The following is a 25223-nucleotide window of genomic DNA, read 5'->3' as shown; positions in this document are numbered from 1 at the left end:
ATGGGGTTGAGATGAGCTGAGGATGAGTGTTGGGGTTAATTTGGGGATGAGGATGAGGTCAGGGGTTTAAATTGGAATAGTGTTGAGGTCAGTGCTGTGTGGAGGACCTGAGCATGTGCTGTGGATAATAATTGAGGCAATGATCAGGGTTAGAATAAGGTCAGGAACTGGGAGCCAAGGTTGGTGATGGATGGGTCAGCGGTTGGGCAGATCAGGTTATGAGGAGGTTTGTTTTGGAAAGGGGTCATGGAGTTAAAGTTAGAATGGTATGGTTTTAAGATGAGGAAAGATGGGGTCAGGTTTTCGGATGAGGTTGGAGGTTGGGATGGGGTCAGATTGCAGATCAGGTTGGAATGGGGTTAGGGGTCAGAATGGAGCTGTCACAAGCTCTCTGCTTTCCCAGCCTCACTGAGATTTTTTTGATAGAATTTGACTCCTTTCTCAGGGATCTCCAGCTTTTACCCCAGAGACAAAACTAATTCAAAACTCAAAGCAAAACAAGAAGACAGAAAGCGGCAGAAATACTCAGCAGGACAGGCAGCATCTGTGGAGAGAGAAATAGAGTTAACTTGTCAGATCGATGTCCATTTCAGTTCTGATGAAAGGTCACAGACCTGAACCGTTAACTCTGCTTCTCTCTCCACAGATGCTGCCTGACCTGTTGAGTATTTCCAGCACTATTTTTATTTCAGATTTCCAGCATCTGCAGTATTTTAGCTTTATTAAGAAAGAAAACATTTTAACAACACAAGATGAATTAGGCTTGGAAGAATTGCTTCCCGACTTCATGCTAGGCTCTGAATGAAACGTTAAAATCTTCCAAAATCAGGCAAACAGAGCTCCTTTTCTATTAAAGCCCAGTGTTCGAACCTTCAGATTAACAAAGCTGTGAGGAAGGGGACACCAGCTAGTGATTCTCAGACAGTGACCCCAATACATTAAACCCAGGCATCAGTCACATATACTACCATCTGATACAATGAACCATCTCAGCAAGCACTGAGTGGGACCGCTGGCTGTAAAAGTCCAACATTCGAACAGCTTCATTGTGTCCGCGACCATAACTTCCAACCCACCACTGTCTACAAAGGAGTCATCAGTCACCCACGAGGAGTGAGGCGAGCCTCAGATTCTCCATCCAATCACGAGGTATAGTCAGGCAGTTGCTCCAACATGTGTCTTACTTTCTGGGTTCCAGTAATTCTGCCTTCTGAATCCATTGCTCTTGGCGAAGGATTGAATAAAGAATAAATTTCGCACCTTCCCCTTGTCATACATAGCCTGGTTTCACAGCTGACCGTCTGCAATTCGGGCAGGCCCTGGTACCATTGCTTTCTAAACATCTGGAAGAAAAGTGCATACCATTAGAAGTAGTCCCTTGCCAAGTCACCTCCCAAATGTCGACAGGCACAAGAGTTCAGGCAAGAGCTTAACTTGCTGCCTGCTTTGTTATGCCCCAAAAGTGGGAAAGGACTGGATCAAAATCACAATTGAAACAGCTGCAAGGCCAACAATCAGTGAGTATAACACCCAGCACCCAGTTACTGACCATTACATACAGAGAGTGTAACACCCTGCACCCAGTGACTGACCATCACATGAAGAGAGTATAACACCCAGCACCCCGTTACTGACCATCACATACAGAGAGTATAACACCCAGCACCCAGTGACTGACCATCACATGAAGAGAGTATAACACCCAGCACCCAGTGACTGACCATCACATGAAGAGAGTACAACACCCAGCACCCAGTTACTGACCATTACATACAGAGAGTGTAACACCCTGCACCCAGTGACTGACCATCACATGAAGAGAGTATAACACCCAGCACCCCGTTACTGACCATCACATACAGAGAGTATAACACCCAGCACCCAGTTACTGACCATCACATGAAGAGAGTATAATACCCTGCACCCAGTTACTGACCATGACATACAGAGAGTGTAACACCCTGCACCCAGTTACTGACCATCACATACAGAGAGTATAACACCCAGCACCCAGTTACTGACCATCACATGAAGAGAGTATAATACCCTGCACCCAGTTACTGACCATTACATACAGAAAGTATAACACCCAGCACCCAGTGACTGACCATCACATGAAGAGAGTATAATACCCTGCACCCAGTTACTGACCATTACATACAGAGAGTATAACACCCAGCACCCAGTTACTGACCATCACATGAAGAGAGTAAAATACCCTGCACCCAGTTACTGACCATTACATACAGAGAGTATAACACCCTGCACCCAGTTACTGACCATGACATACAGAGAGTGTAACACCCAGCACCCAGTGACTGACCATCACATGAAGAGAGTATAATACCCAGCACCCAGTTACTGACCATCACATACAGAGAGTATAACACCCAGCACCCAGTGACTGACCATCACATGAAGAGAGTATAACACCCAGCACCCAGTGACTGACCATCACATACACAGAGTATAACACCCAGCACCCAGTTATTGACCATCACATACAGAGAGAATAACACCCAGCACCCAGTGACTGACCATCACATGAAGAGAGTATAATACCCAGCACCCAGTTACTGACCATCACATACAGAGAGTATAACACCCAGCACCCAGTGACTGACCATCACATGAAGAGAGTATAACACCCAGCACCCAGTGACTGACCATCACATACACAGAGTATAACACCCAGCACCCAGTGACTGACCATCACATGAAGAGAGTATAATACCCAGCACCCAGTTACTGACCATCACATACAGAGAGTATAACACCCAGCACCCAGTGACTGACCATCACATGAAGAGAGTATAACACCCAGCACCCAGAGACTGACCATCACATACAGAGAGTATAACACCCAGCACCCAGTTATTGACCATCACATACAGAGAGTATAACACCCTGCACCCAGTTATTGACCATCACATACAGAGAGAATAACACCCAGCACCCAGTGACTGACCATCACATGAAGAGAGTATAACACCCAGCACCCAGTGACTGACCATCACATGAAGAGAGTATAACACCCAGCACCCAGTTACTGACCATCACATACACAGAGTATAACACCCAGCACCCAGTTACTGACCATCACATACAGAGAGAATAACACCCAGCACCCAGTTACTGACCATCACATACAGAGAGTATAACACCCAGCACCCAGTGACTGACCATCACATGAAGAGAGTATAACAACCAGCACCCAGTGACTGACCATCACATACACAGAGTATAACACCCAGCACCCAGTTACTGACCATGACATACAGAGAGAATAACACCCAGCACCCAGTTATTGACCATCACATACAGAGAGTATAACACCCAGCACCCAGTTACTGACCATCAAATACAGAGAGTATAACACCCTGCACCCAGTTATTGACCATCACATACAGAGAGTATAACACCCAGCACCCAGTTATTGACCATCACATACAGAGAGTATAACACCCAGCACCCAGTTATTGACCATCACATACAGAGAGTATAACACCCAGCACCCAGTTATTGACCATCACATACAGAGAGTATAACACCCAGCACCCAGTTACTGACCATCACATACAGAGAGTGTAATACCCAGCACCCAGTGACTGACCATCACATGAAGAGAGTACAACACCCAGCAACCAGTTACTGACCATCAAATACAGAGAGTATAACACCCAGCACCCAGTTACTGACCATCACATGAAGAGAGTATAATACCCTGCACCCAGTTACTGACCATGACATACAGAGAGTGTAACACCCTGCACCCAGTTACTGACCATCACATACAGAGAGTATAACACCCAGCACCCAGTTACTGACCATCACATGAAGAGAGTATAATACCCTGCACCCAGTTACTGACCATTACATACAGAGAGTATAACACCCAGCACCCAGTGACTGACCATCACATGAAGAGAGTATAATACCCTGCACCCAGTTACTGACCATTACATACAGAGAGTATAACACCCAGCACCCAGTTACTGACCATCACATGAAGAGAGTATAATACCCTGCACCCAGTTACTGACCATTACATACAGAGAGTATAACACCCTGCACCCAGTTACTGACCATGACATACAGAGAGTGTAACACCCAGCACCCAGTGACTGACCATCACATGAAGAGAGTATAATACCCAGCACCCAGTTACTGACCATCACATACAGAGAGTATAACACCCAGCACCCAGTGACTGACCATCACATGAAGAGAGTATAACACCCAGCACCCAGTGACTGACCATCACATACACAGAGTATAACACCCAGCACCCAGTTATTGACCATCACATACAGAGAGAATAACACCCAGCACCCAGTGACTGACCATCACATGAAGAGAGTATAATACCCAGCACCCAGTTACTGACCATCACATACAGAGAGTATAACACCCAGCACCCAGTGACTGACCATCACATGAAGAGAGTATAACACCCAGCACCCAGTGACTGACCATCACATACACAGAGTATAACACCCAGCACCCAGTGACTGACCATCACATGAAGAGAGTATAATACCCAGCACCCAGTTACTGACCATCACATACAGAGAGTATAACACCCAGCACCCAGTGACTGACCATCACATGAAGAGAGTATAACACCCAGCACCCAGTGACTGACCATCACATACAGAGAGTATAACACCCAGCACCCAGTTATTGACCATCACATACAGAGAGTATAACACCCTGCACCCAGTTATTGACCATCACATACAGAGAGAATAACACCCAGCACCCAGTGACTGACCATCACATGAAGAGAGTATAACACCCAGCACCCAGTGACTGACCATCACATGAAGAGAGTATAACACCCAGCACCCAGTTACTGACCATCACATACACAGAGTATAACACCCAGCACCCAGTTACTGACCATCACATACAGAGAGAATAACACCCAGCACCCAGTTACTGACCATCACATACAGAGAGTATAACACCCAGCACCCAGTGACTGACCATCACATGAAGAGAGTATAACAACCAGCACCCAGTGACTGACCATCACATACACAGAGTATAACACCCAGCACCCAGTTACTGACCATGACATACAGAGAGAATAACACCCAGCACCCAGTTATTGACCATCACATACAGAGAGAATAACACCCAGCACCCAGTTATTGACCATCACATACACAGAGTATAACACCCAGCACCCAGTTACTGACCATGACATACAGAGAGAATAACACCCAGCACCCAGTTATTGACCATCACATACAGAGAGTATAACACCCAGCACCCAGTTATTGACCATCACATACAGAGAGTATAACACCCAGCACCCAGTTATTGACCATCACATACAGAGAGTATAACACCCAGCACCCAGTTACTGACCATCACATACAGAGAGTGTAATACCCAGCACCCAGTGACTGACCATCACATGAAGAGAGTACAACACCCAGCACCCAGTTACTGACCATCAAATACAGAGAGTATAACACCCAGCACCCAGTTACTGACCATCAAATACAGAGAGTATAACACCCTGCACCCAGTTATTGACCATCACATACAGAGAGTATAACACCCAGCACCCAGTTACTGACCATCACATACAGAGAGTGTAATACCCAGCACCCAGTGACTGACCATCACATGAAGAGAGTACAACACCCAGCACCCAGTTACCGACCATCAAATACAGAGAGTATAACACCCAGCATCCAGTTACTGACCATCAAATACAGAGAGTATAACACCCTGCACCCAGTTATTGACCATCACATACAGAGAGTATAACACCCAGCACCCAGTTATTGACCATCACATACAGAGAGTATAACACCCAGCACCCAGTTATTGACCATCACATACAGAGAGTATAACACCCAGCACCCAGTTATTGACCATCACATACAGAGAGTATAACACCCAGCACCCAGTTACTGACCATCACATACAGAGAGTATAACACCCAGCACCCAGTTACTGACCATCACATACAGAGAGTATAACACCCAGCACCCAGTTATTGACCATCACATACAGAGAGTATAACACCCAGCTCCCAGTTATTGACCATCACATACAGAGAGTATAACACCCAGCACCCAGTTACTGACCATCACATACAGAGAGTATAACACCCAGCACCCAGTTATTGACCATCACATACAGAGAGTATAACACCCAGCACCCAGTTACTGACCATCACATACAGAGAGTATAACACCCAGCTCCCAGTTACTGACCATCAAAAACAGAGAGTATACCACCCAGCACCCAGTTACTGACCGTGACATACAGAGAGTATAACACCCAGCACCCAGTTATTGACCATCACATACAGAGAGTATAACACCCAGCACCCAGTTACTGACCATCAAAAACAGAGAGTATAACACCCAGCACCCAGTTACTGACCGTGACATACAGAGAGTATAACACCCAGCACCCAGTTACTGACCATCACATACAGAGAGTATAACACCCAGCACCCAGTTACTGACCATCAAAAACAGAGAGTATAACACCCAGCACCCAGTTACTGACCATTACCTACAGAGAGTATAACACCCAGCACCCAGTTACTGACCATCACATACAGGGAGTATAACACCCAGCACCCAGTTACTGACCATCAAAAACAGAGAGTATAACACCCAGCACCCAGTTACTGACCGTGACATACAGAGAGTATAACACCCAGCACCCAGTTACTGACCATCACATACAGAGAGTATAACACCCAGCACCCAGTTACTGACCATCAAAAACAGAGAGTATAACACCCAGCACCCAGTTACTGACCGTGACATACAGAGAGTATAACACCCAGCACCCAGTTACTGACCATCACATACAGAGAGTATAACACCCAGCACCCAGTTACTGACCATCACATACAAAGTATAACACCCAGCACCCAGTTACTGACCATCACATACAGAGTATAACACCCAGCACCCAGTTACTGACCATCACATACAGAGTATAACACCCAGCACCCAGTTACTGACCATCACATACAGAGAGTATAACACCCAGCACCCAGTTACTGACCATCACATACAGAGAGTATAACACCCAGCACCCAGTTACTGACCATCAAAAACAGAGAGTATAACACCCTGCACCCAGTTACTGACCGTGACATACAGAGAGTATAACACCCTGCACCCAGTTACTGACCGTGACATACAGAGTATAACACCCTGCACCCAGTTACTGACCGTGACATACAGAGTGTATAACACCCTGCACCCAGTTACTGACCGTGACATACAGAGAGTATAACACCCAGCACCCAGTTACTGACCATCAAAAACAGAGAGTATATCACCCAGCACCCAGTTACTGACCATCACACACAGAGAGTATAACACCCAGCACCCAGTAACTGACCATCACATACAGAGAGTATAACACCCTGCACCCAGTTACTGACCGTGACATACAGAGAGAATAACACCCAGCACCCAGTTACTGACCATCACATACAGAGAGTATAACACCCAGCACCCAGTTACTGACCATCACATACAGAGTGTATAACACCCAGCACCCAGTTACTGACCATTACATACAGAGAGTATAACACCCAGCATCCAGTTACTGACCATCACATACAGAGAGTATAACACCCAGCACGCAGTTACTGACCATCACATACAGAGATTATATCACCCAGCACCCAGTTACTGACCATCACATACAGAGAGTATAACACCCAGCACCCAGTTACTGACCATCACATACAGAGAGTATAACACCCAGCACCCAGTTACTGACCATCATATACAGAGAGTATAACACCCTGCACCCAGTTACTGACCATCACATACAGAGAGTATAACACCCTGCACCCAGTTACTGACCATCACATACAGAGAGTATAACACCCAGCACCCAGTTACTGACCATTACACACAGAGAGTATAACACCCAGCACCCAGTTACTGACCATCACATTCAGAGAGTATATCACCCAGCACCCAGTTACTGACCATCACACACAGAGAGTATAACACCCAGCACTCAGTTACTGACCATCACATACAGAGAGTATAACACCCAGCACCCAGTTACTTCCCATCACATACAGAGAGTATAACACCCAGCACCCAGTTACTGACCATCACATACAGAGAGTATAACACCCTGCACCCAGTTACTGACCATCACATACAGAGAGTATAACACCCAGCACCCAGTTACTGACCATCACATACACAGAGTATAACACCCAGCACCCAGTTACTGACCATCACATACAGAGAGAATAACACCCAGCACCCAGTTACTGACCATCACATACAGAGAGTATAACACCCAGCACCCAGTGACTGACCATCACATGAAGAGAGTATAATACCCAGCACCCAGTGACTGACCATCACATACACAGAGTATAACACCCAGCACCCAGTTACTGACCATGACATACAGAGAGAATAACACCCAGCACCCAGTTATTGACCATCACATACAGAGAGAATAACACCCAGCACCCAGTTATTGACCATCACATACAGAGAGTATAACACCCTGCACCCAGTTATTGACCATCACAGACAGAGAGTATAACACCCAGCACCCGGTTACTGACCATCACATACAGAGAGTATAACACCCAGCACCCAGTTACTGACCATCACATACAGAGAGTGTAATACCCAGCACCCAGTGACTGACCATCACATGAAGAGAGTACAACACCCAGCACCCAGTTACTGACCATCAAATACAGAGAGTATAACACCCAGCACCCAGTTACTGACCATCAAATACAGAGAGTATAACACCCTGCACCCAGTTATTGACCATCACATACAGAGAGTATAACAACCAGCACCCAGTTATTGACCATCACATACAGAGAGTATAACACCCAGCACCCAGTTATTGACCATCACATACAGAGAGTATAACACCCAGCTCCCAGTTACTGACCATCAAAAACAGAGAGTATACCACCCAGCACCCAGTTACTGACCGTGACATACAGAGAGTATAACACCCAGCACCCAGTTATTGACCATCACATACAGAGAGTATAACACCCAGCACACAGTTACTGACCATCAAAAACAGAGAGTATAACACCCAGCACCCAGTTACTGACCGTGACATACAGAGAGTATAACACCCAGCACCCAGTTACTGACCATCACATACAGAGAGTATAACACCCAGCACCCAGTTACTGACCATTATATACAGAGAGTACAACACCCAGCACCCAGTTACTGACCATCAAAAACAGAGAGTATAACACCCAGCACCCAGTTACTGACCATTACCTACAGAGAGTATAACACCCAGCACCCAGTTACTGACCGTGACATACAGAGAGTATAACACCCAGCACCCAGTTACTGACCATCACATACAGAGAGTATAACACCCAGCACCCAGTTACTGACCATTATATACAGAGAGTATAACACCCAGCACCCAGTTACTGACCATCACATACAGAGAGTATAACACCCAGCACCCAGTTACTGACCGTGACATACAGAGAGTATAACACCCAGCACCCAGTTACTGACCATCACATACAGAGAGTATAACACCCAGCACCCAGTTACTGACCATTATATACAGAGAGTACAACACCCAGCACCCAGTTACTGACCATCAAAAACAGAGAGTATAACACCCAGCACCCAGTTACTGACCATTACCTACAGAGTGTATAACACCCAGCACCCAGTTACTGACCATCACATACAGAGAGTATAACACCCAGCACCCAGTTACTGACCATCAAAAACAGAGAGTATAACACCCAGCACCCAGTTACTGACCGTGACATACAGAGAGTATAACACCCAGCACCCAGTTACTGACCATCACATACAGAGAGTATAACACCCAGCACCCAGTTACTGACCATCAAAAACAGAGAGTATAACACCCAGCACCCAGTTACTGACCGTGACATACAGAGAGTATAACACCCAGCACCCAGTTACTGACCATCACATACAGAGAGTATAACACCCAGCACCCAGTTACTGACCATCACATACAAAGTATAACACCCAGCACCCAGTTACTGACCATCACATACAGAGTATAACACCCAGCACCCAGTTACTGACCATCACATACAGAGAGTATAACACCCAGCACCCAGTTACTGACCATCAAAAACAGAGAGTATAACACCCAGCACCCAGTTACTGACCGTGACATACAGAGAGTATAACACCCTGCACCCAGTTACTGACCGTGACATACAGAGAGTATAACACCCAGCACCCAGTTACTGACCATCAAAAACAGAGAGTATATCACCCAGCACCCAGTTACTGACCATCACACACAGAGAGTATAACACCCAGCACCCAGTAACTGACCATCACATACAGAGAGTATAACACCCTGCACCCAGTTACTGACCGTGACATACAGAGAGTATAACACCCAGCACCCAGTTACTGACCATCACATACAGAGAGTATAACACCCAGCACCCAGTTACTGACCATTACATACAGAGAGTATAACACCCAGCACCCAGTTACTGACCATCACATACAGAGAGTATAACACCCAGCACGCAGTTACTGACCATCACATACAGAGATTATATCACCCAGCACCCAGTTACTGACCATCACATACAGAGAGTATAACACCCAGCACCCAGTTACTGACCATCACATACAGAGAGTATAACACCCAGCACCCAGTTACTGACCATCATATACAGAGAGTATAACACCCTGCACCCAGTTACTGACCATCACATACAGAGAGTATAACACCCTGCACCCAGTTACTGACCATCACATACAGAGAGTATAACACCCTGCACCCAGTTACTGACCATCACATACAGAGAGTATAACACCCAGCACCCAGTTACTGACCATCACATACAGAGAGTATAACACCCAGCACCCAGTTACTGACCATCACATACAGAGATTATATCACCCAGCACCCAGTTACTGACCATCACATACAGAGAGTATAACACCCAGCACCCAGTTACTGACCATTACATTCAGAGAGTATAACACCCAGCACCCAGTTACTGACCATCACATACAGAGAGTATAACACCCAGCACCCAGTTACTGACCATCACATACAGAGATTATATCACCCAGCACCCAGTTACTGACCATCACATACAGAGATTATATCACCCAGCACCCAGTTACTGACCATCACATTCAGAGAGTATATCACCCAGCACCCAGTTACTGACCATCACACACAGAGAGTATAACACCCAGCACTCAGTTACTGACCATCACATACAGAGAGTATAACACCCAGCACCCAGTTACTTCCCATCACATACAGAGAGTATAACACCCAGCACCCAGTTACTGACCATCACATACAGAGAGTATAACACCCTGCACCCAGTTACTGACCATCACATACAGAGAGTATAACACCCAGCACCCAGTTACTTCCCATCACATACAGAGAGTATAACACCCAGCACCCAGTTACTGACCATCACATACAGAGAGTATAACACCCTGCACCCAGTTACTGACCATCACATACAGAGAGTATAACACCCAGCACCCAGTTACTGACCATCACACACAGAGAGTATAACACCCAGCACCCAGTTACTGACCATCACATTCAGAGAGTATATCACCCAGCACCCAGTTACTGACCATCACATACAGAGAGTATATCACCCAGCACCCAGTTACTGACCATCACATACAGAGAGTATAACACCCAGCACCCAGTTACTGACCATCACATACAGAGAGTATAACACCCTGCATCCAGTTACTGACCATCACATACAGAGAGTATATCACCCAGCACCCAGTTACTGACCATCACATACAGAGAGTATAACACCCAGCACCCAGTTACTGACCATCACATACAGAGAGTATAACACCCTGCATCCAGTTACTGACCATCACATACAGAGAGTATATCACCCAGCACCCAGTTACTGACCATCACACACAGAGAGTATAACACCCTGCACCCAGTTACTGACCATCACATACAGAGAGTATATCACCCAGCACCCAGTTACTGACCATCACATTCAGAAAGTATAACACCCAGCACCCAGTTACTGACCATCACATTCAGAGAGTATAACACCCAGCACCCAGTTACTGACCATCACACACAGAGAGTATAACACCCTGCACCCAGTTACTGACCATCACATACAGAGAGTATATCACCCTGCACCCAGTTACTGACCATCACATTCAGAGAGTATAACACCCAGCACCCAGTTACTGACCATCACATACAGAGATTATAACACCCTGCACCCAGTTACTGACCATCACATACAGAGAGTATAACACCCTGCACCCAGTTACTGACCACCACATACAGAGAGTATAACACCCAGCACCCAGTTACTGACCATCACATACAGAGAGTATAACACCCTGCACCCAGTTACTGACCATCACATACAGAGAGTATAACACCCAGCACCCAGTTACTGACCGTGACTTACAGAGAGTATAACACCCAGCACCCAGTTACTGACCATCACATACAGAGAGTTTAACACCCTGCACCCAGTTACTGACCATCACATACAGAGAGTATAACACCCTGCACCCAGTTACTGACCATCACATACAGAGAGTATATCACCCTGCACCCAGTTACTGACCATCACATTCAGAGAGTATAACACCCAGCACCCAGTTACTGACCATCACACACAGAGAGTATAACACCCAGCACCCAGTTACTGACCATCACATTCAGAGAGTATATCACTCAGCACCCAGTTACTGACCATCACACACAGAGAGTATAACACCCAGCACCCAGTTACTGACCATCACATACAGAGAGTATATCACCCAGCACCCAGTTACTGACCATCACATACAGAGAGTATATCACCCAGCACCCAGTTACTGACCATCACATACAGAGAGTATAACACCCAGCACCCAGTTACTGACCATCACATACAGAGAGTATAACACCCTGCACCCAGTTACTGACCATCACATACAGAGAGTATAACACCCAGCACCCAGTTACTGACCATCACATACAGAGAGTATAACACCCTGCACCCAGTTACTGACCATCACATACAGAGAGTATATCACCCTGCACCCAGTTACTGACCATCACATTCAGAGAGTATAACACCCAGCACCCCGTTACTGACCATCACATACAGAGAGTATAACACCCAGCACCCAGTTACTGACCATCACATACAGAGAGTATAACACCCAGCACCCAGTTACTGACCATCACACACAGAGAGTATAACACCCAGCACCCAGTTACTGACCATCACATACAGAGAGTATATCACCCCGCACCCAGTTACTGACCATCACATACAGAGAGTATAACACCCAGCACCCAGTTACTGACCATCACATACAGAGAGTATAACACCCTGCATCCAGTTACTGACCATCACATACAGAGAGTATAACACCCTGCACCCAGTTACTGACCATCACATACAGAGAGTATATCACCCTGCACCCAGTTACTGACCATCACATTCAGAGAGTATAACACCCTGCACCCAGTTACTGACCATCACATACAGAGAGTATATCACCCTGCACCCAGTTACTGACCATCACATTCAGAGAGTATAACACCCTGCACCCAGTTACTGACCATCACATACAGAGAGTATATCACCCAGCACCCAGTTACTGACCATTACATACAGAGAGTATAACACCCTGCACCCAGTTACTGACCATCACATACAGAGAGTATAACACCCAGCACCCCGTTACTGACCATCACATACAGAGAGTATAACACCCAGCACCCAGTTACTGACCATCACATACAGAGAGTATAACACCCAGCACCCAGTTACTGACCATCACATACAGAGAGTATAACACCCAGCACCCAGGTACTGACCATCACATACAGAGAGTATAACACCCAGCACCCAGTTACTGACCATCACATACAGAGATTATATCACCCTGCACCCAGTTACTGACCATCACATACAGAGAGTATAACACCCTGCACCCAGTTACTGACCATCACACACAGAGAGTATAACACCCTGCACCCAGTTACTGACCATCACATACAAATATTATAACACCCTGCACCCAGTTACTGACAATCACACACAGAGAGTATAACACCCAGCACCCAGTTACTGACCATCACACACAGAGAGTATAACACCCTGCACCCAGTTACTGACCATTACATACAGAGAGTATAACACCCAGCACCCAGTTACTGACCATCACATACAGAGAGTATAACACCCAGCACCCAGTTAATGACCATCACATACAGAGAGTATAACACCCTGCACCCAGCTACTGACCATCACATTCAGAGAGTATAACACCCTGCACCCAGTTACTGACCATCACATACAGAGAGTATAACACCCAGCACCCAGTTACTGACCATCACATACTGAGAGTATAAGACCCAGCACCCAGTTACTGACCATCACATACAGAGAGTATAACACCCAGCACCCAGTTACTGACCATCACATACAGAGAGTATAACACCCAGCACCCAGTTACTGACCATCACATGCAGAGAGTATAACACCCAGCACCCAGTTACTGACCATCAAAAACAGAGAGTATAACACCCAGCACCCAGTTACTGACCGTGACATACAGAGAGTATAACACCCAGCACCCAGTTACTGACCATCACATACAGAGAGTATAACACCCAGCACCCAGTTACTGACCATCAAAAACAGAGAGTATAACACCCAGCACCCAGTTACTGACCGTGACATACAGAGAGTATAACACCCAGCACCCAGTTACTGACCATCACATACAGAAAGTATAACACCCAGCACCCAGTTACTGACCGTGACATACAGAGAGTATAACACCCAGCACCCAGTTACTGACCATCACATACAGAAAGTATAACACCCAGCACCCAGTTACTGACCGTGACATACAGAGAGTATAACACCCAGCACCCAGTTACTGACCATCACATACAGAGAGTATAACACCCAGCACCCAGTTACTGACCATCACATACAGAAAGTATAACACCCTGCACCCAGTTACTGACTGTGACATACAGAGTATAACACCCTGCACCCAGTTACTGACCGTGACATACAGAGAGTATAACACCCTGCACCCAGTTACTGACCGTGACACACAGAGAGTATAACACCCAGCACCCAGTTACTGACCATCAAAAACAGAGAGTATATCACCCAGCACCCAGTTACTGACCATCACACACAGAGAGTATAACACCCAGCACCCAGTAACTGACCATCACATACAGAGAGTATAACACCCAGCACCCAGTTACTGACCATCACACACAGAGAGTATAACACCCAGCACCCAGTAACTGACCATCACATACAGAGAGTATAACACCCTGCACCCAGTTACTGACCGTGACATACAGAGAGTATAACACCCAGCACCCAGTTACTGACCATCACATACAGAGAGTATAACACCCAGCACCCAGTTACTGACCATCACATACAGAGAGTATAACACCCAGCACCCAGTTACTGACCATCAAATACAGAAAGTATAACACTCAGCACCCAGTTACTGACCATCACATACAGAGAGTATAACACCCAGCACCCAGTTACTGACCATCAAATACAGAAAGTATAACACTCAGCACCCAGTTACTGACCATCACACACAGAGAGTATAACACCCAGCACCCAGTAACTGACCATCACATACAGAGAGTATAACACCCAGCACCCAGTTACTGACCATCACACACAGAGAGTATAACACCCAGCACCCAGTAACTGACCATCACATACAGAGAGTATAACACCCTGCACCCAGTTACTGAACGTGACATACAGAGAGTATAACACCCAGCACCCAGTTACTGACCATCACATACAGAGAGTATAACACCCAGCACCCAGTTACTGACCATCACATACAGAGAGTATAACACCCAGCACCCAGTTACTGACCATCAAATACAGAAAGTATAACACCCAGCACCCAGTTACTGACCATCAAATACAGAAAGTATAACACTCAGCACCCAGTTACTGACCATTACATACAGAGAGTATAACACCCAGCACGCAGTTACTGACCATCACATACAGAGATTATATCACCCAGCACCCAGTTACTGACCATCACATACAGAGAGTATAACACCCAGCACCCAGTTACTGACCATCACATACAGAGATTATAACACCCTGCACCCAGTTACTGACCATCACATACAGAGAGTATAACACCCAGCACCCAGTTACTGACAGTGACATACAGAGAGTATAACACCCAGCACCCAGTTACTGACCGTGACATACACAAAGTATAACACCCAGCACCCAGTTACTGACCATCACATAAAGAGAGTATAACACCCAGCACCCAGTTACTGACCGTGACATACAGAGAGTATAACACCCAGCACCCAGTTATTGACCATCACATACAGAGAGTATAACACCCAGCACCCAGTTACTGACCGTGACATACAGAGAGTATAACACCCAGCACCCAGTTACTGACCATCACATACAGAGAGTATAACACCCAGCACCCAGTTACTGACCGTGACATACAGAGAGTATAACACCCTGCACCCAGTTACTGACCACCACATACAGAGAGTATAACACCCAGCACCAAGTTACTGACCATCACATACAGAGAGTATAACACCCTGCACCCAGTTACTGACCATCACATACAGAGAGTATAACACCCAGCACCCAGTTACTGACCGTGACATACAGAGAGTATAACACCCAGCACCCAGTTACTGACCATCACATACAGAGAGTATAACACCCTGCACCCAGTTACTGACCATCACATACAGAGAGTATAACACCCTGCACCCAGTTACTGACCATCACATACAGAGAGTATATCACCCTGCACCCAGTTACTGACCATCACATTCAGAGAGTATAACACCCAGCACCCAGTTACTGACTATCACACACAGAGTGTATAACACCCAGCACCCAGTTACTGACCATCACATTCAGAGAGTATATCACCCAGCACCCAGTTACTGACCATCACACACAGAGAGTATAACACCCAGCACCCAGTTACTGACCATCACATACAGAGTGTATATCACCCAGCACCCAGTTACTGACCATCACATACAGAGAGTATAACACCCAGCACCCAGTTACTGACCATCACATACAGAGAGTATAACACCCTGCATCCAGTTACTGACCATCACATACAGAGAGTATATCACCCAGCACCCAGTTACTGACCATCACATACAGAGAGTATAACACCCTGCACCCAGTTACTGACCATCACATACAGAGAGTATATCACCCTGCACCCAGTTACTGACCATCACATTCAGAGAGTATAACACCCAGCACCCAGTTACTGACCATCACATACAGAGAGTATAACACCCAGCACCCAGTTACTGACCATCACATACAGAGAGTATAACACCCAGCACCCAGTTACTGACCATCACATACAAATATTATAACACCCTGCACCCAGTTACTGACCATCACACACAGAGAGTATAACACCCAGCACCCAGTTACTGACCATCACATACAGAGAGTATAACACCCTGCACCCAGCTACTGACCATCACATTCAGAGAGTATAACACCCTGCACCCAGTTACTGACCATCACATACAGAGAGTATAACACCCAGCACCCAGTTACTGACCATCACATACAGAGAGTATAACACCCAGCACCCAGTTACTGACCATCACATACAGAGAGTATAACACCCAGCACCCAGTTACTGACCATCAAAAACAGAGAGTATAACACCCAGCACCCAGTTACTGACCATCACACACAGAGAGTATAACACCCAGCACCCAGTTACTGACCATCACACACAGAGAGTATAACACCCAGCACCCAGTTACTGACCATAAAAAACAGAGAGTATAACACCCAGCACCCAGTTACTGACCATCACATACAGAGAGTATAACACCCAGCACCCAGTTACTGACCATCACATACAGAGAGTATAACACCCAGCACCCAGTTACTGACCATCACATACAGAGAGTATAACACCCAGCACCCAGTTACTGACCATCACATACAGAGAGTGTAACACCCAGCACCCAGTTATTGACCATCACATACAGAGAGTATAACACCCAGCACCCAGTTATTGACCATCACATATAGAGAGTATAACACCCAGCACCCAGTTACTGACCATCAAAAACAGAGAGTATAACACCCAGCACCCAGTTCCTGACCGTGACATACAGAGAGTATAACACACAGCACCCAGTTACTGACCATCAAAAACAGAGAGTATAACACCCAGCACCCAGTTACTGACCATCAAAAACAGAGAGTATAACACCCAGCACCCAGTTCCTGACCGTGACATACAGAGAGTATAACACCCAGCACCCAGTTACTGACCATCAAAAACAGAGAGTATAACACCCAGCACCCAGTTACTGACCGTGACATACAGAGAGTATAACACCCTGCACCCAGTTTGACCGTGACATACAGAGTATAACACCCTGCACCCAGTTACTGACCGTGACATACAGAGAGTATAACACCCTGCACCCAGTTACTGACCGTGACATACAGAGAGTATAACACCCAGCACCCAGTTACTGACCATCAAAAACAGAGAGTATAACACCCAGCACCCAGTTACTGACCATCACATACAGAGAGTATAACACCCAGCACCCAGTTACTGACCATCACATACAGAGAGTATAACACCCTGCACCCAGTTACTGACCATCACATGCAGAGAGTATAACACCCAGCACCCAGTTACTGACCATCACATTCAGGGAGTATAACACCCAGCACCCAGTTACTGACCATCAAAAACAGAGAGTATAACACCCAGCACCCAGTTACTGACCGTGACATGCAGAGAGTATAACACACAGCACCCAGTTATTGACCATCACATACAGAGAGTATAACACACAGCACCCAGTTACTGACCATCAAAAACAGAGACTATAACACCCAGCAACCAGTTACTGACCGTGACATACAGAGAGTATAACACCCAGCCCCCAGTTACTGACCGTGACAAACAGAGAGTATAACACCCTGCACCCAGTTTGACCGTGACATACAGAGTATAACACCCTGCACCCAGTCACTGACCGTGACATACAGAGAGTATAACACCCTGCACCCAGTTACTGACCGTGACATACAGAGAGTATAACACCCAGCACCCAGTTACTGACCATCAAAAACAGAGAGTATAACACCCAGCACCCAGTTACTGACCATCACATACAGAGAGTATAACACCCAGCACCCAGTTACTGACCATCACATACAGAGAGTATAACACCCAGCACCCAGTTACTGACCATCACATGCAGAGAGTATAACACCCAGCACCCAGTTACTGACCATCACACACAGAAAGTATAACACCCAGCACCCAGTTACTGACCATCACATTCAGGGAGTATAACACCCAGCACCCAGTTACTGTCCATCACATACAGAGAGTATAACACCCAGCACCCAGTTACTGACCATCACATACACAAAGTATAACACCCAGCACCCAGTTACTGACCATCACATACAGAGAGTATAACACCCAGCACCCAGTTACTGACCATCACATACACAAAGTATAACACCCAGCACCCAGTTACTGACCATCGCATTCAGAGAGTATAACACCCAGCACCCAGTTACTGACCATCACATACAGAGAGTATAACACCCAGCACCCAGTTACTGACCATCACATACAGAGATTATATCACCCAGCACCCAGTTACTGACCATCACATACAGAGAGTATAACACCCAGCACCCAGTTACTGACCATCACATACACAAAGTATAACACCCAGCACCCAGTTACTGACCATCACATACAGAGAGTATAACACCCAGCACCCAGTTACTGACCATCACATACAGAGATTATATCACCCAGCACCCAGTTACTGACCATCACATAGAGAGATTATATCACCCTGCACCCAGTTACTGACCATCACATACAGAGAGTATAACACCCAGCACCCAGTTACTGACCATCACATACAGAGATTATATCACCCTGCACCCAGTTACTGACCATCACATACAGAGAGTATAACACCCAGCACCCAGTTACTGACCATCACATACAGAGATTATATCACCCAGCACCCAGTTACTGACCATCACATACAGAGAGTATAACACCCTGCACCCAGTTACTGACCATCACATGCAGAGAGTATAACACCCTGCACCCAGTTACTGACCATCACACACAGAGAGTATAACACCCTGCACCCAGTTACTGACCATCACACACAGAGAGTATAACACCCAGCACCCAGTTACTGACCATCACATACAGAGAGTATAACACCCAGCACCCAGTTACTGACCATCACATACAGAGAGTATAACAACCAGCACCCAGTTACTGACCATCACATACAGAGAGTATAACACCCAGCACCCAGTTACTGACCATCACATACAGAGAGTATAACACCCAGCACCCAGTTACTGACCATTACATACAGAGAGTATAACACCCAGCACCCAGTTACTGACCATCACATACAGAGAGTGTAACACCCAGCACCCAGTTATTGACCATCACATACAGAGAGTGTAACACCCAGCACCCAGTTATTGACCATCACATACAGAGAGTATAACACCCAGCACCCAATTATTGACCATCACATATAGAGAGTATAACACCCAGCACCCAGTTACTGACCATCAAAAACAGAGAGTATAACACCCAGCACCCAGTTACTGACCGTGACATACAGAGAGTATAACACCCAGCACCCAGTTATTGACCATCACATATAGAGAGTATAACACCCAGCACCCAGTTACTGACCATCAAAAACAGAGAGTATAACACCCAGCACCCAGTTACTGACCGTGACATACAGAGAGTATAACACACAGCACCCAGTTATTGACCATCACATACAGAGAGTATAACACCCAGCACCCAGTTACTGACCATCAAAAACAGAGAGTATAACACCCAGCACCCAGTTACTGACCGTGACATACAGAGAGTATAACACCCAGCACCCAGTTACTGACCGTGACATACAGAGAGTATAACACCCTGCACCCAGTTTGACCGTGACATACAGAGCATAACACCCTGCACCCAGTTACTGACCGTGACATACAGAGTATAACACCCTGCACCCAGTTACTGACCGTGACATACAGAGAGTATAACACCCTGCACCCAGTTACTGACCGTGACATACAGAGAGTATAACACCCAGCACCCAGTTACTGACCATCACATACAGAGAGTATAACACCCAGCACCCAGTTACTGACCATCACATACAGAGAGTATAACACCCAGCACCCAGTTACTGACCATCACATACAGAAAGTATAACACCCAGCACCCAGTTACTGACCATCACATTCAGGGAGTATAACACCCAGCACCCAGTTACTGTCCATCACATACAGAGAGTATAACACCCAGCACCCAGTTACTGACCATCACATACAGAGAGTATAACACCCAGCACCCAGTTACTGACCATCACATACAGAGATTATATCACCCAGCACCCAGTTACTGACCATCACATACAGAGAGTATAACACCCAGCACCCAGTTACTGACCATCACATACAGAGAGTATAACACCCAGCACCCAGTTACTGACCATCACATACAGAGATTATATCACCCAGCACCCAGTTACTGACCATCACATACAGAGAGTATAACACCCAGCACCCAGTTACTGACCATTACATACAGAGAGTATAACACCCTGCACCCAGTTACTGACCACCACATACAGAGAGTATAACACCCAGCACCCAGTTACTGACCATCACATACAGAGAGTATAACACCCAGCACCCAGTTACTGACCGTGACATACAGAGAGTACAACACCCAGCACCCAGTTACTGACCATCACATACAGAGAGTATAACACCCTGCACCCAGTTACTGACCATCACATACAGAGAGTATAACACCCAGCACCCAGTTACTGACCGTGACATACAGAGAGTATAACACCCAGCACCCAGTTACTGACCATCACATACAGAGAGTATAACACCCTGCACCCAGTTACTGACCATCACATACAGAGAGTATAACACCCTGCACCCAGTTACTGACCATCACATACAGAGAGTATATCACCCTGCACCCAGTTACTGACCATCACATTCAGAGAGTATAACACCCAGCACCCAGTTACTGACCATCACACACAGAGAGTATAACACCCAGCACCCAGTTACTGACCATCACATTCAGAGAGTATATCACCCAGCACCCAGTTACTGACCATCACACACAGAGAGTATAACACCCAGCACCCAGTTACTGACCATCACATACAGAGAGTATATCACCCAGCACCCAGTTACTGACCATCACATACAGAGAGTATAACACCCAGCACCCAGTTACTGACCATCACATACAGAGAGTATAACACCCTGCATCCAGTTACTGACCATCACATACAGAGAGTATATCACCCAGCACCCAGTTACTGACCATCACATACAGAGAGTATAACACCCTGCACCCAGTTACTGACCATCACATACAGAGAGTATATCACCCTGCACCCAGTTACTGACCATCACATTCAGAGAGTATAACACCCAGCACCCAGTTACTGACCATCACATACAAATATTATAACACCCTGCACCCAGTTACTGACCATCACACACAGAGAGTATAACACCCAGCACCCAGTTACTGACCATCACATACAGAGAGTATAACACCCTGCACCCAGCTACTGACCATCACATTCAGAGAGTATAACACCCTGCACCCAGTTACTGACCATCACATACAGAGAGTATAACACCCAGCACCCAGTTACTGACCATCACATCCAGAGAGTATAACACCCAGCACCCAGTTACAGACCATCAAAAACAGAGAGTATAACACCCAGCACCCAGTTACTGACCATAAAAAACAGAGAGTATAACACCCAGCACCCAGTTACTGACCATCACATACAGAGAGTATAACACCCAGCACCCAGTAACTGACCATCACATACAGAGAGTACAACACCCAGCACCCAGTTACTGACCATCACATACAGAGAGTATAACACCCAGCACCCAGTTACTGACCATCACATACAGAGAGTATAACACCCAGCACCCAGTTACTGACCATCACATACAGAAATTATAACACCCTGCACACAGTTACTGACCGTGACATACAGAGTATAACACCCTGCACCCAGTTACTGACCATCACATACAGAGAGTATAACACCCAGCACCCAGTTACTGACCATCAAAAACAGAGAGTATAACACCCAGCACCCAGTTACTGACCATCACATACAGAGAGTATAACACCCAGCACCCAGTAACTGACCATCACATACAGAGAGTATAACACCCAGCACCCAGTTACTGACCATCACATACAGAGAGTATAACACCCAGCACCCAGTTACTGACCATCACATACAGAAAGTATAACACCCAGCACCCAGTTACTGACCATCACATACAGAGAGTATAACACCCAGCACCCAGTTACTGACCATCACATACAGAAAGTATAACACCCAGCACACAGTTACTGACCATCACATACAGAGAGTATAACACCCAGCACCCAGTTACTGACCATCACATACAGAAAGTATAACACCCAGCACCCAGTTACTGACCATCACATACAGAGAGTATAACACCCAGCACCCAGTTACTGACCATCACATTTCTAGAGTATAACACCCAGAACCCAGTTACTGACCATCACATACAGAAAGTATAACACCCAGCACCCATTTACTGACCATCACATTCAGAGAGTATAACACCCAGCACCCAGTTACTGACCATCACATACAGAGAGTATAACACCCAGCACCCAGTTACTGACCATCACATACAGAAAGTATAACACCCAGCACCCAGTTACTGACCATCACATTCAGAGAGTATAACACCCAGCACACAGTTACTGACCATCACATACAGAAAGTATAACACCCAGCACCCAGTTACTGACCATCAAATACAGAAAGTATAACACCCAGCACCCAGTTACTGACCATCACATTCAGAGAGTATAACACCCTGCACCCAGTTACTGACCATCACATACAGCGAGTATAACACCCTGCACCCAGTTACTGACCATCACATACAGAGAGTATAACACCCAGCACTCAGTTACTGACCATCACATACAGAGAGTATAACACCCAGCACCCAGTTACTGACCATCACATACAGAGATTATATCACCCAGCACCCAGTTACTGACCATCACATACAGAGAGTATAACACCCAGCACCCAGTTACTGACCATCACATACAGAGAGTATAACACCCAGCACCCAGTTACTGACCATCACATACAGAGTGTATAACACCCAGCACCCAGTTACTGACCATCACATACAGAGATTATATCACCCAGCACCCAGTTACTGACCATCACATACAGAGAGTATAACACCCAGCACCCAGTTACTGACCATCACATACAGAGATTATAACACCCTGCACCCAGTTACTGACCATCACATACAGAGAGTATAACACCCAGCACCCAGTTACTGACCGTGACATACAGGGAGTATAACACCCAGCACCCAGTTACTGACCATCACATACAGAGAGTATAACACCCTGCACCCAGTTACTGACCATCACATACAGCGAGTATAACACCCAGCACCCAGTTACTGACCATCACATACAGAGAGTATAACACCCAGCACCCAGTTACTGACCATCACATACAGAGAGTATAACACCCAGCACCCAGTTACTGACCATCACATACAGAAAGTATAACACCCAGCACCCATTTACTGACCATCACATTCAGAGAGTATAACACCCAGCACCCAGTTACTGACCATCACATACAGAGAGTATAACACCCAGCACCCAGTTACTGACCATCACATACAGAAAGTATAAAACCCAGCACCCAGTTACTGACCATCACATTCAGAGAGTATAACACCCAGCACCCAGTTACTGACCATCAAATACTGAAAGTATAACACTCAGCACCCAGTTACTGACCATCACAGACACAAAGTATAACACCCAGCACCCAGTTACTGACCATCACATACAGAGAGTATAACACCCAGCACCCAGTTACTGACCATCACATACAGAGAGTATAACACCCAGCAGCCAGTTACTGACCATCACATGCAGAGATTATATCACCCAGCACCCAGTTACTGACCATCACATACA

At 46.2% G+C, this 25223-nt stretch overlaps 1 protein-coding gene across 1 annotated transcript in view; it reads right to left on the bottom strand.

The window, feature by feature from the left end:
• Window positions 1-633: 633 nt before the first annotated feature.
• The window catches only part of rapsn (receptor-associated protein of the synapse, 43kD), an 822376-nt gene continuing 797786 nt past the window's right edge, over window positions 634-25223 (bottom strand). The window contains exon 7 of the mRNA XM_068046786.1: window positions 634-1343. Within this exon, the coding sequence (XP_067902887.1) occupies window positions 1271-1343 (73 nt within the window). The 3' untranslated portion in view covers window positions 634-1270. The remainder of the gene's footprint in view (window positions 1344-25223) is intronic.

This window comes from Heterodontus francisci, chromosome 14, assembly GCF_036365525.1.
Source record: "Heterodontus francisci isolate sHetFra1 chromosome 14, sHetFra1.hap1, whole genome shotgun sequence".
Taxonomy (NCBI): Eukaryota; Metazoa; Chordata; class Chondrichthyes; order Heterodontiformes; family Heterodontidae; genus Heterodontus; species Heterodontus francisci.
Note: the sequence above shows the minus strand (reverse complement) of the source record. Positions and strands in the feature narration are given on the sequence as shown.